Below are 13412 nucleotides of genomic sequence, written 5' to 3'. Positions count from 1 at the left end.
GTATTTATCCATTCCTGGTGACTGGGAGCTGTTTTGAATGCCAACGGCTTTCCTATGCCATATTAGACATGATAATGCGTTGTGATTTTGGTGTTTCCATATTATTGCCCACCTCCTGTAGCTACACAGGCACTCTCTGCCATGTGCATCCCTCTTGGAGAAGTTGGCTTATTGATCTTAACTCCTCTTTTGTGTATTTAAAAAAAATTATATTGTTGTTGTATTTCAATTTTCATTTCTCTTTCACAGTTATTGTTGTTATCTTGTTTTATACGAGGGTGGTTTGAAAAGTTCTCAGAACGGAATAGAAAAAAACTATATACATCACAGAAACTTTTTTTTATTTTTCAACGTAGTCTCCTTGTAGATTAATGCAATTGGTCCAAAGATGTTCCAGTGCCTTAATCCCATCTCGAAAATGAGTTACCTCCAGGCCTGCAAAGTAGTTGTCAACTCCAGGTATCAGTTCTTCGTTTGAAGTGAATCTTCGTCCACCAAGAAAAATTTTCAGTTTTGGGAAGAGACGGAAGTCTGATGGAGCCGTGTCAGGTGAATAAGGTGGGTGTGGCAACAGTTCATACCTTAATTCGTGTAATTTTGCCATGGCGATGGCACGTGTGTGGGCGCGCATTGTCTTGATGGAAGATGACTTTCTTCCTTGCTAAACCTTGCATTTTTTTGCGTATCTTTCGTTGCAATTTGTCTGGGAGGTTAGCGTAGTATTCTACAGTAATTGTTTGTCCAGTGGGGAGCATCCTCTTCGCATCCCAGAACAATGATGCCATGACTTTCCCCGAGGAAGGAATTGTCTTTGCTTTCTTCGGTGGTGAAGAATCAGCACGTTTTCACTGCTTTGACTGTTGTTTTGTCTCTGGGGTGTAATAGTGCACCTAAGTTTCATCTGTGGTCACAAATTGGCGCAAAAAATCTTGTTCATTTCTCCTAAAACAGGCCAAACATTGTTTAAATATCTCCATTCTCATGTGTTTTTGATCCATTCTCAAGAGTCACAACAAACATCTTGCAGATAATATTTTAATTTCTAATTCTTCAGTTAAAATGTGATATACCCTTTCAGATGACAACTGGCAAGCATGAACAGTTTCACGCACTTTCAATCGGTGATCCTCCATTACCATTTTGTGCACTTTTGCAATGATTTCTGAAGTGGTGACACAGCTTGGCTGACCACTGTGCGGATCATCCTCTACGCTCTCCTGACCAAATTTAAATTCATTTGTCCACTTGGCAACAGTTGAATATGAAGAAGCAGAGTCCTCCAGTACATCCTGGAAATCGGCATGAATGTCCTTTGCTTTCATACCTTTCTGTGCAAAGTACTTAATCGCTGCTCAAATCTCTATTTTTTCCATCTTCGCAAATCGCTACGCGGGAACAACTGAGCCATGTCACAGCCACAACTCTCTTTCAAGAGCACTGATGTTGCACGTGTTTACAGGCAACAGTCCAGTGAATATCACATGATCAACTCGTTTTGCTAGCGCTGACATCTCGTGGTGATCCGAAAACTTTTCAAACCACTTGTGTATTAACAGATTTTCAAATCTTTCTAGTATCCTATATATATTTTCTTTCTTTCATAATGTTGCAGCCATCATTTTACTTAATCAAAATATCCACGGGTGTACTGCTGGTCTACAGTATCCAACGGGCACAATATTTCGGCGATCATACATGTCGCCATCATCAGGTGAACTGACGGACTGAGCTCCTGTGAACGTGCCGGCACAGAGATCCGTACACTATGGCTGCTCAGGGGGAACTGGGTTCGGTCGCGGCGGCGGCCGATTTAAATACCCTGCGCCCGCGGCGTGCTCACTCCGCCGTCCGCGCCCCACGACACGGTCGCGCGGTGGAACAGATTGCGACGGCGTCTGAGATGACGTCAGTGTGATGGCTCTGTCCGCCGTGGTCGTCACAACTATACATTTGCTCGATTTACTCTTGATTAACCCATTCGCTGGTTCCCAAGCCTTGCTTAAGATTATAGCCACAGTCACGGTTTATGAGATAGTCATTGGTGCGAATTTCGATGGCCTCTCTAACAACGCTTTCCCAGTATCTTGACGTCTGTACCAGAATCCTCGTGCGTTCATACTCCATAGTGTGATTTTCCGACAAACAATGTTCAGCGACCGCCGACTTGCTCGGATACATCAGTCGAGTGTGCCTCTGGTGTTCACGGCATCGATCCTCGATGGTACGCATTGTCTGACCAATATACGACTTGCCACATTGACACGGAATCTGGTACATGCCGGCCTTCCTCAAACCGAGGTCATCTTTGGCGCTCCCCACCAGTGCACGAGTTTTATTCGGAGGACAAAACACAGTTCCGACCCGGTGTTTCTTCAAAATGTGGGCGATTTTCCCCGAGAGTGCGCCTGTATATGGGATAAACGCAGTGCCTACCTCCTCCCTCGTGATTTCATCCATCTCCACAGGTTGTGCTGTAGTGGGTGGGCGGAGAGCACATTGAATCTGCCACTCTGAGTACCCATTTTTTCGAAATGCAGTTCTCAGATGTTCCAATTCCTGGGGTAGACTCTCTGCGTCAGAGATAGTGCGCACCCTATGTACTAGAGTTTTAAGCACCCCATTCCTCTGTGAAGGGTGATGGCAGCTGTCTGCGTGGTAATACAGATCAGTGTGCGTTGTCTTCCGATACACCCCATGGCCTAGGGTGCCGTCAGGCCTTCTCTTGACCAAGACGTCAAGGAAAGATAGTTTACCCTCCGATTCAGTCTCCATAGTGACTGAATCGGAGGGTAAACTGCCTTTCCTTGACGTCTTGGTCAAGAGAAGGCCTGACGGCACCCTAGGCCATGGGGTGTATCGGAAGACAACGCACACTGATCTGTATTTGCACGCAGACAGCTGCCATCACCCTTCACAGAGGAATGGGGTGCTTAAAACTCTAATACATAGGGCGCGCACTATCTCTGACGCAGAGAGTCTACCCCAGGAATTGGAACATCTGAGAACTGTATTTCGAAAAAATGGGTACTCAGAGTGGCAGATTCAACGTGCTCTCCGCCCACCCACTACAGCACAACCTGTGGAGATGGATGAAATCACGAGGGAGGAGGTAGGCATTGCGTTTATCCCATATACAGGCGCACTCTCGGGGAAAATCGCCCGCATTTTGAAGAAACACCGGGTCGGAACTGTGTTTTGTCCTCCGAATAAAACTCGTGCACTGGTGGGGAGCGCCAAAGATGACCTCGGTTTGAGGAAGGCCGGCATGTACCAGATTCCGTGTCAATGTGGCAAGTCGTATATTGGTCAGACAATGCGTACCATCGAGGATCGATGCCGTGAACACCAGAGGCACACTCGACTGATGTATCCGAGCAAGTCGGCGGTCGCTGAACATTGTTTGTCGGAAAATCACGCTATGGAGTATGAACGCACGAGGATTCTGGTACAGACGTCAAGATACTGGGAAAGTGTTGTTAGCGAGGCCATCGAAATTCGCACCAATGACGATCTCATAAACCGTAACTGTGGCTATAATCTTAGCAAGGCTTGGGAACCAGCGATTGGGTTAATCAAGAGTAAATCGAGCAAATGTATAGTTGTGACAACCACGGCGGACAGAGCCATCACACTGACGTCATCTCAGACGCCGTCGCAATCTGTTCCACCGCGCGACCGTGTCGTGGGGCGCGGACGGCGGAGTGAGCGCGCCGCGGGCGGAGGGTATTTAAATCGGCCGCCGCCGCGACTGAACCCAGTTCCCCCTGAGCAGCCATAGTGTACGGATCTCTGTGCCGGCACGTTCACAGGAGCTCAGTCCGTCAGTTCACCTGATGATGGCGACATGTATGATCGCCGAAATATTGTGCCCGTTGGACACTGTAGACCGGCAGTACACCCGTGGATATTTTGATTATCAAATACGCCGGGAGAAACTCAAGAATCACATCATTTTACTTATTTCTAAATGTGCAATAGCTTGTTCTGTCTGAAAGCCAAATAAGAGGTGTATTAAGTGTGTTGTGCTGTTAGTAGCTTCTTCCGCCTTTGAAGTAGCGTCTACATGATGATTCACAACCTCTGCTCTCTTTTGAAAGTTGCAGAAACTGTTCTGATTTTCAGTTGAGCACCTAGGAACTTGCTGTCCAACTTCTATGAATTTAATTTTATCAGAAACACAATCATTTTTGCAGGTATAATAATTGCTGCTTTACAGTCAGTGGATTTGTGTAGAGAGTTGTCACGTATGCACACTGTGTGAGAGAGCAGTGTTATGACCTATTTGCCCCATATGCCAGAAACATACAAAGGTACTGTGAAATGGAGGAAAGTAAAGCTCAGTGTTATAGCCCAGCGACTGAATTAGTGTACTATTAAACAAGCAAAGTGTATAGTTTGCTGAAACTCATTATTTGAGAAATGAGAACAAGGCGGCCCAAAAGTTGCAGTATGACTTTACTTTATAAAACAACTAGTTTTGATAGAACAATCATCATCTGGTTGAAACTCATTATGGTATGGAACATATGTGCATGTCTCAGTTAGATTAAAACACCATACTTTTCCTCCAATCTGTCTGTCTGTGTGTATGTGTGTGTGCATGTGTTTTTATTTGTTTGTTTGTCATAATATGGCTTTGCCCTATTTATCTTTTTTTTATCTGATGGTTGTTATTTCCTGGTGGAGCAGGCAAGAGAATTATTTTTGCCAGTTACACTTAATCAGCATACTATTTATAATATTTATTAAAGCACATCTAGCCCAGTTTATAATTTTTCACTAGTACAGCAATGTCTTTTAGAATTTTGTATTTCCTGTGGAGGTACTGATGTTGGTGCATCAGAGGTGTCTGTATAGAAAGGAACCTCTTGAGCCAGTTTATAGTACTGATGCTTAAGCACTATGATGAAGCAAGATGTTGTTAAGACTGTCATCATGTTGTTTCAAGCTTGCATTGGTATATTGGTCATGGAGTCTTGTTGGTTCCTCCACCTCATATCAGAAAAAACCTAAGTGTGTGTTTACTTATAGAATTTTTGAGGTAGTGTCCAATAATATAGTGGTGAACAGAGATCTATTTTCCTGATAGAAACTAAATAACTAAACAGACTGAACTTTGTATTGTATGTATATTTTCAGATCTTCTGCGAAGACTCTCCCGGTCTCAGAACACAGTGTTTTGTGGGCGGATATTGCTGTTCCTTGCCAAATTCTTCCCCTTTTCAGAGCGATCTGGTAAGTCATAACATCATATAGATTTATATTAAACCCTGTCACGCTTGTGAGATATAATATTAGCCACATGTTCACAAAGGCAAAGTTAAAATTCTCTGTATGTAGCCTATGGAATTTTTATAGTGCTTGAATAATAGTGTAATACAGACTTTTTTGTATTTGCAATACAGGTTTAAATATTGTGAGTGAATTTAACTTGGACAATATAACTGAATTTGGTGGAGAGAGAACATCAGACTTAAAGGATATCCTTGATGATGATGCAGCTGGAGAAGAGGAATCGAAACCTGATGCAAAGTATTTCAATTATAAATTTTGTCAATTCTTTTACTAAATATTTTTGCGAGACTACATTTAAAATCCTTTAATTTCAGATTCAAAATTGATTATAATCTATACTGCAAGTTTTGGGCCTTGCAGGACTTCTTTCGCAATCCAAACCAATGTTATAACAAAGTTCATTGGAAGACATTTTCTGCTGTAAGTATATCTTATTTGTTAAAATTCATGAAATAAGTATTATTAATCAAGGTCCAACTAGTCTGTGCCCTTAATCTGTGTGCCTTCTTCCTCCAACTTGGCTCAGACTTCACCTCCTTACAGGCTGCATATAAAGCTGCTGAAAATTAATATCTGTTTCTCATTCACTCCACCACATAAACAAGAAGTTAGATTCAATTCACCTTCTTATACTATTATCTTCAGAATTACAACTCAGTATGTGATAAATTAGGACAGCTATAACTCGTGTATTGCTTCCCTGTACTATGTATATAACAGATCTGAAATTCAACTTGATAATTAACAGTTACAGTATGTTTATTATTTTTGACATTTCACATCCTTAGATTTCATGGAGCACTTTCTTCCGCACCGTCCACTCCATGGAACTCCTATCTCCACCTCAGCAGGTAGTGTCTGACTGCTAGCCACTTTATAACACTACAACAGTGTATTTACGTAGCTTATACTATGAAATACCAAATTTGGTTTATTACGTAGTATGCCCCAACAGAACAAATAGTCCTGTCACGGAAAAGTCACGTATAACACTCCTGTCTGCTGTTGTTACTGCACCATAACCTCAATGCTAGAAACAGGTTGTGGCATAAAACTATTTTGTAAAAGCAATTATGGTACAAATCAACAGAGCAGTGTTACCCTCTGAGAGGAATTTTGTTATGTTGACCGTGTTGTCCCTAACGGAAGTGGCTTATTGGAAATGAAAGTCAGAATTACGTAAATATTTGAACAGCACCAAACAAAATTTTGCCTATCTGCACTGTTCAACGGATAAAGAAAACTGCCGCCAGCCTAACTAGGCAAGAGAATGATTAACATTCTCGTTCAAGAAAGTAGTTATTAGTAACTCTAATGGACAAACACAACCTAAACTTGGCCACACGCGAGTGCAATGAACTCTGACACACATATGTTTTAAGATTGAAGCTAACAACTGGAGCAGCACAAACTATTTGCAAAATTATAACAGGTACAGAAAAACACTATCACTTTCAGGGCTTACACAAACTGAGTGGTCTTTATACTGTTAATATGCACACAAGGGAGACAAGCACTTAGTAATCATGAACATATAATTTCCTACTATGCAGTTTTCTACTTTTACTACCGTGAGACATAAAATTAACATTAATGTAAGATACTGACCCACTTTCTGAGATCAACAACAGGCAGTAATGTAATCATTTACTAAGCAAAACTCTATAAGCCTTAGTCTTGAGAGATTTTAATTTGCAGTTGACAACAGCACTTTAATAAACAGTTTTAATAGGAAAATTATTTTCAGCAAACAATATTTACTTTAACTCACTCTCTTGCCACATTAACTTTAACTTTCTTTTTACTAAGTTCAAGAGGCATTAATTAGCATAACATTGGTCATAAAAGTTCTTTCAGTAGGGACACTCGGTGATTACTTTAGTTCAAACGGAAAGGAACCTGAGAGGTGTTATGATGAGGAGAAAAATCAAGGTTGGTATATAAATTCAGATATAAATTACCTTATATTTGAGCACAAAAACACATCCATTAAGCTGATCCTTCACTGTACATCATTGTAGTATTACGTTACAGTGATTGCGCAACGTGGTGGCAACTGCATGTTGGTAGGTGGATTCACAGACTGAATTGCTGGACTCTGTCATTTCTTGATGGCGACGACAGATACAAATTCCAGAATAGTTCCAGCTATTTATCCATCCATCCGAGGCATTGGAAAGTAGCAGGAAAAGCCTCTCTCTGAACCAGCACAATATGCACACTTTTACATGGCAGTGCACGGACTCGTAGCTCGCCCCCGAGTTCCACCTTTTCCACCTAAGCCAACCACAATTTGCGCGCGCTACACAGTTCTGTTCCCGGGGGGGGGACCACAACAACTTTTACACATAGAATAACTAAGAGCCCTAAGTGAGGATCAGCAATTTACATAACAGCAACCAAATACATTAAATAAAACAGAACATTTGCACATATTGACATTTCTACCAAAAATTATTCACACAAAATTACAATCATATACAGTAAGTTTTATTCCCTCCAAATGGGACAAAGCATTTAAACGAGAGATATGCTACACAGCATACAATCAGACCATGACTCAAAGTTTGTACAAAGAAAAGAGTATACAATTTTGTGTTATCGATTCAATGAAACAATATTTACAAAAGCTCAGCAATGTAACAATAAATGAAACAAAAGCAAAATAGCATTAGAGCTATGGTGTTACAACTTCTGTACATCACTGTATTGTTAGTTCTGGTATCAGCACATAAGATTTAAAACACCTTATCAACTACTGTCTGTCACAAAAATCTTTTCTACGACCTATGTATTTCAGGACGTAATTGACCACCCATTCAACTTTAATTGTTATAGATGTGTTACACTAGTAGACACGATAGCATCACTATCACTTTCAGGTTTTCTTTAAGTTTATCATTGCAGTAAATATTTCTTTGTGTTTGATTTCACCATTAACACATACTTCATTACACCTTATCACAAAAATCTCTTTCTTTCATGGAGAAGGTGAATATTAGCTGTAATTCTAGGATCATATGTCAGAGCACTTATGAGATTACATTATGTCCTTGGAGACAGGTAAATTACTTAACTTTAATTATTTTACTTAATAAGTCTGGAGGAAACAGTCTTATCCACAGTATTTACCCTTGTGCTGATAATAATACTCATAAACATTTCTCAACACAGCCCCTCCAGGGATTAAGTACTCTTTCCTCTAACTTCATACCCTCACTAATGTGATGCACCTCTCTGCCCATAAAGTGGTTGGGGTCCTCCCATCCTTGGAGCCACCCGAATCTAGTATAAGTTTCCTTCTCTGGGGCAACTCCTACATACTGGTTGGGGTCCTCCCTTCCTTGAGGCCACCCAAACCTGATATAAGTTCCCTTTTTTGGGGTAACTTACCCATAAACTTCCATAAAGTGTATCATATAGTTTCTTTACTATTATTTTGAGTACTTCAGTACTTCTCCTTTGTGTTTTCCTTTTTCCCATCTCTACATCCCCACCAGATTCCTACAGACTCTTGATTTTCTCCAGACAGTTCTCCTGCCTGGCTGTTGTTCTTATCTATACTCTCCTCCAAAACCTTTTTCCTTCTACATGTTAGCTTGTCACTCCTACCTTTGGGTTATTTTGACACCTGGCCCATTTATTCTTCTCTGTGAATAAGTGAAAAAACAGAATCAGAATGTCGTACCCAAAGAAGGAAAGCAGATAGTCCACAAAAACAGAATCCCTTCCCACCCCTGTACCTCAGGACACCCTCCCTGCTAGGTTCTTCATTGGGAAGCCGGAGGACGCATAGTGGGCGACATGCCCTACAGTATGGTAATGTCCCAACTTCACCTGAACAGGCCCCGAAAGGTAAGTCCAGCACCCTGCTGTGGAATGCCTGTAGAGAATAAAGAACAGTGCTGTGTTAATTGTGTATGTGTGGCTTTTAATGCCTGCAAATCTCACACCTCCCCTATAAAATGAACACAAACACACCCCAATACATTCGTGAAATATAAAAGTTAAAAAAATTACCTAATTCACATTGTTCACAATAAAAAAACAATTCTTGACTGTGTTTCCTGTCAGATGCTCTGTTGTTTAACTCTCTTTACCATCTGTACAGTGTATAATCCTTTTTCTTTTCCCATGGTTGGCACTACTAGAAATAATGCTTTTGGACAGGGAACTCCCTCAACTCTGTAGGGTCCAACATACTCAGAAAAAAATTTACTGGCCTCTTTCGTAATATTTGAGCTCAAGTGGTGATCATTGATTAAACTAGGTCTCCAATATTAAACTGTGGCTTGCTCATTGTATCGTTGGACTTATAAATCTGCACTATCTATTAAGTATTTTGTTACTTGTCGTCGTGTTTCTTCTATTGGCGAGGTTTCGTGTTTTGGCCAACTAAAGAATTTTAACAAAAGTTCTTCTATAAACTGTCTATCCATTATTTCTGTAGGTGATAAGTCTGAAGTTAGATGTGGCAGTTTGTTAATAATCATTTGAGACTCTGAATCAGTTGTGCCCAATCTGTATGTTGCTTCAAAAATAGGTTCTACAAAGTTGAGCAATTTCCTTCATTAGTTGTTCACAAGAGTTACTTTACAGGTCGTATTTTGAAATTGCAATGTGTTTAATTTTTTCCCATTCTAAAAATTCTTTAATGGTTTGACTGGTAAACTGTGGTCCATTGTCTGTCAGTATCCTATATTGTTGAAATATTCCTTTAAACACTTAATTACTGTTTCAGTTTTAGTGTGTTTGATTTGACAGAGCTTAATGTATGCTGACCAACAATTCTTGACTGTGTTTCCTGTCAGATGCTCTGTTGTTTAACTCTCTTTACCATCTCTACAGTGTATAATCCTTTTTCTTTTCCCATGGTTGGCACTACTAGAAATAATGCTTTTGGACGGGGAACTCCCTCAACTCTGTAGGGTCCAACATACTCAGTGCTGTGACCCGTGCAACCCCTTGGGTATTATCGAGTACAACTTACACTACACTGCTTCATTATTGCCTTTCATCATTTGACATGTTTCACAAGATCTTATTATTGATAATACTTTTCGACCTAAGATTTTAAAATAGTAAAAGTTAATCATTTGTTTTATACATTTGCGTACTTCAAAATGTCCATACCCTCTGTGAGTAAAATTAATTAAATTGAACTCCACTGTTTTTGGTATGCACTGTCTCCATTTTAGTTTAACTTTCTTGACTCTCCAAAATAGTGCATTATTTTTTTTTTTGATTGTCCATTTCTGTCTATCCAATTGTTTATTAGTGTATCATGTAAAAATGTAAAGTACATCAGTGAAGAACCTGTCAAGATTTTTGCTAATGCTGTTTCAGAGTACAGAAAAAAAACAGAAAAATAAAAACCAATGTTACTGCTATCCAATCATCTATCACAAGTAATGTAAAGGAAGATGTTTAACGCCAAAATATCAGAATTAATCTACATCAGACTAGGACTAGGAGAAGCTAAGAACTTATCAGCACCCCCTGTAGATTAACTCGAAGCAAATTGGTAAAGGGGTGTGTGTGTGTGTGTGTGTGTGTGTGTGTGTGTGTGTGTGTGTGTGTGTTATTTAATAATTAAGAAAGTAGAAAGGAAGGGAGAATTTATAATGTTTCAAGAAAACAAAAAACAAAAAGTATAAATTCTCTTGTGTACTTGGTTGTTATTGTTACAGAATGTGCCTACGATAATTTCAGTGGGCGTTATATAAATAGTAATAACTATTTTCTTTTGTTGACAGCATGCCACAAATGTTCTGCTGGCATTTAGCAGTTTCAAACTAGATGACAACCAGGGGAAGAAGAACAGACGCAGCTATCAAGCAGTACCTGCAGCATTGGGAGCAGATATAAACTCTGACAAGACACCAAATTATTTTGCCAAATTTCTGACCAATCAGAAATTGCTTGAATTGCAGCTGAGTGATTCAAACTTTCGCCGTTATGTCCTTGTGCAGTTTCTTATTGTCTTTCAGTACCTGGAATCACCAGTTAAATTTAAGTCGTAAGTTATTATCATTGTTTCATATCTAGAAATTATTTAGAATATGGGTTGAATTTCATAGTTATACTGATATTGTGCTGAAAACTGCACAAATGGACATTCACTAATTTCAGTTAATGTTTGTCTTAGTTGTATATAAATTTTTCATCGTTGCCCATGAAATGTAAATGTCACCAGTGATTGACTGGTAACGGTTCATTGCATCTGTAGCTCCTTAGTTTGATGGACATGGATTGTCATAGGTTAGAGAATTCAGGACATTTTCATCAAAGGCTAATTATCTTTTTGAACTTGGTGGTTTACTCACATTAACATGACCCTGTTTCAAACCACAAACTATTTTAATGTTATGCTTTTTCTGGTGTTATCCCCCTTGTGCATAGCTAGTTGTTGTAAACTGACAGTGCTGAGTTTGCTCCTGTGTTAAATTTAGAAATAAGAATGTGTTGGATGTTTATTTTTTCCCTTCTTGATTTTCCATCTTCCATAACTCACAAGGAAAGTAAAAGGCTTTTTACAAGTGCAGCGCTCCGCATAAATTTAGATGACAGGACATTACATTTTTTCTAGTAATTCATTGTGTTCTTAAAGACTGAAAAATGATGCTGAGGTACTTTTCGCCATGACTGCTTCCTCGAGCTATAGAGAGAACCCTCCCCTCCCCCCTCCCTCCCTCCCTTCCTCCCCCCCCCTCACATATGGGGTGGGGGTGCATATGGGTGGAGGGGGAGTGAGGCAGGAGGCAGGATGAGGGTTTGGGGATGGGTAGCTAGTGGCTCGGTATATGGACTAGGTATGTGGTGCATGTTTGTAGGGGCTCATGGGGAATGGTACTCATTGTAGGTGACTTGGATATGCTGACTGGGAGGGAGCGATAGGACAGAGGTAGGGGAAACTATTGGCTGGAGGGTATGGGGGCAGTGGGTTACGAGAGATTGAAGCGACGGCAATTATGGGAGCAAAGGCTGTGTTGCAAGGGTCACTCCCATCTGTGCAGCTCAGAGAAACAGGTAGTGGAGGGAAGGGGTCAGGTGGCCCAGGTTGTGAAGCAGCCATTGAAATTGAGCATGTAGTGCTCAGCTGCATGTTGTGCCACCAGTTGATCTACTTTGTCCTTGGCCACAGTTTGACCGTGGTGATTCATTCTTGCATAACCAACTCTGAAAGCAGCCATGTCGTATATCAACTCTGCTGTAATCACAGCACAACTTTTTATGTCAGTATGACAACCAACCAGCTGTCCACCAGCTCTGTTAACAGAGGTCCAAGCATACAGAATAGTTTCATAGAAACGAGTGTGGTGTAAACATTTTTTTAAGTAATGGAGCCCAGTGTGTTGTGCAGGATGGCAAGTGTTCATCAGAGAGGAGGATTTTGTCAGGAGAGCTCCAGGGTAGTACGATAGAATCATTCTTATTCTGTGTGTACTTAACTGTCTGATGGATAAGGTGAGCAGCAATTTTCGACTGTTTGATGATGTCAGTTTAGTGTATGGAAAAGTGTCATTGTTGGGTGACTATAGGAGATTACAATATGACATGGATAGAATCATATGGATAGAGCACGTAAGGTTGTTGTAGGGAAGGCAGGTGGTCGACTTCAGTTTATCTCTCTATCTCTCTGTAATTACCAAGATTTCATCCCTCTGAACCTGCTTACTGTATTCAAGCCTTGATCTCCCTCTACTGTTTTTACCCACCCCACATATCCTTCCATTACCAAACTGACAATTCCATGCCTGAGGATGTGTCCTATAAACTAATCACTTATCTCAGTCACGTTGTGCCATGAATTTCTTTTTCTCCAAATCAGTTCAGTATCTCCTCACTTTTTATTCAATCTGTTCATCTAACGTTCAGCATTATTCTGTAGCATATTTCAAAAGCTTCTATTCTCTTCTTGCCTGAACTGATTATTACTCACATTTCACATACATACAGTCAGTTCCAAAAGAAATTGTACGCTGTTATCTGTATGAAATAAAAGACGCTGTTATAATTAAAAGACACTATTATTATTATACGTTTACATGAAAATACATATTATTAATTGCACAACTACTTAATAGTTATTGCCGCCATTATTGATTATAGCTTGG

General features: G+C 40.2%; 1 protein-coding gene across 2 annotated transcripts in view; it reads left to right on the top strand.

Annotated features, from left to right (window-relative positions):
* LOC126251407 (THO complex subunit 1) overlaps positions 1-13412 on the top strand; it is a 108811-nt gene that overhangs the window by 15366 nt on the left and 80033 nt on the right. For both annotated transcript variants that reach the window (XM_049951818.1, XM_049951817.1), the window contains exons 4-7: positions 5140-5235; positions 5406-5532; positions 5610-5715; positions 11052-11314. In XM_049951818.1, coding sequence (XP_049807775.1) covers positions 5140-5235; positions 5406-5532; positions 5610-5715; positions 11052-11314 — 592 coding nt within the window. The remainder of the gene's footprint in view (positions 1-5139; positions 5236-5405; positions 5533-5609; positions 5716-11051; positions 11315-13412) is intronic.

The sequence above is a fragment of the Schistocerca nitens genome, chromosome 4 (assembly GCF_023898315.1).
Source record: "Schistocerca nitens isolate TAMUIC-IGC-003100 chromosome 4, iqSchNite1.1, whole genome shotgun sequence".
Taxonomy (NCBI): domain Eukaryota; kingdom Metazoa; phylum Arthropoda; class Insecta; order Orthoptera; family Acrididae; genus Schistocerca; species Schistocerca nitens.
The sequence above is the reverse complement of the archived record's forward strand: the minus strand, read 5'-3'. Positions and strand labels throughout refer to the sequence as shown.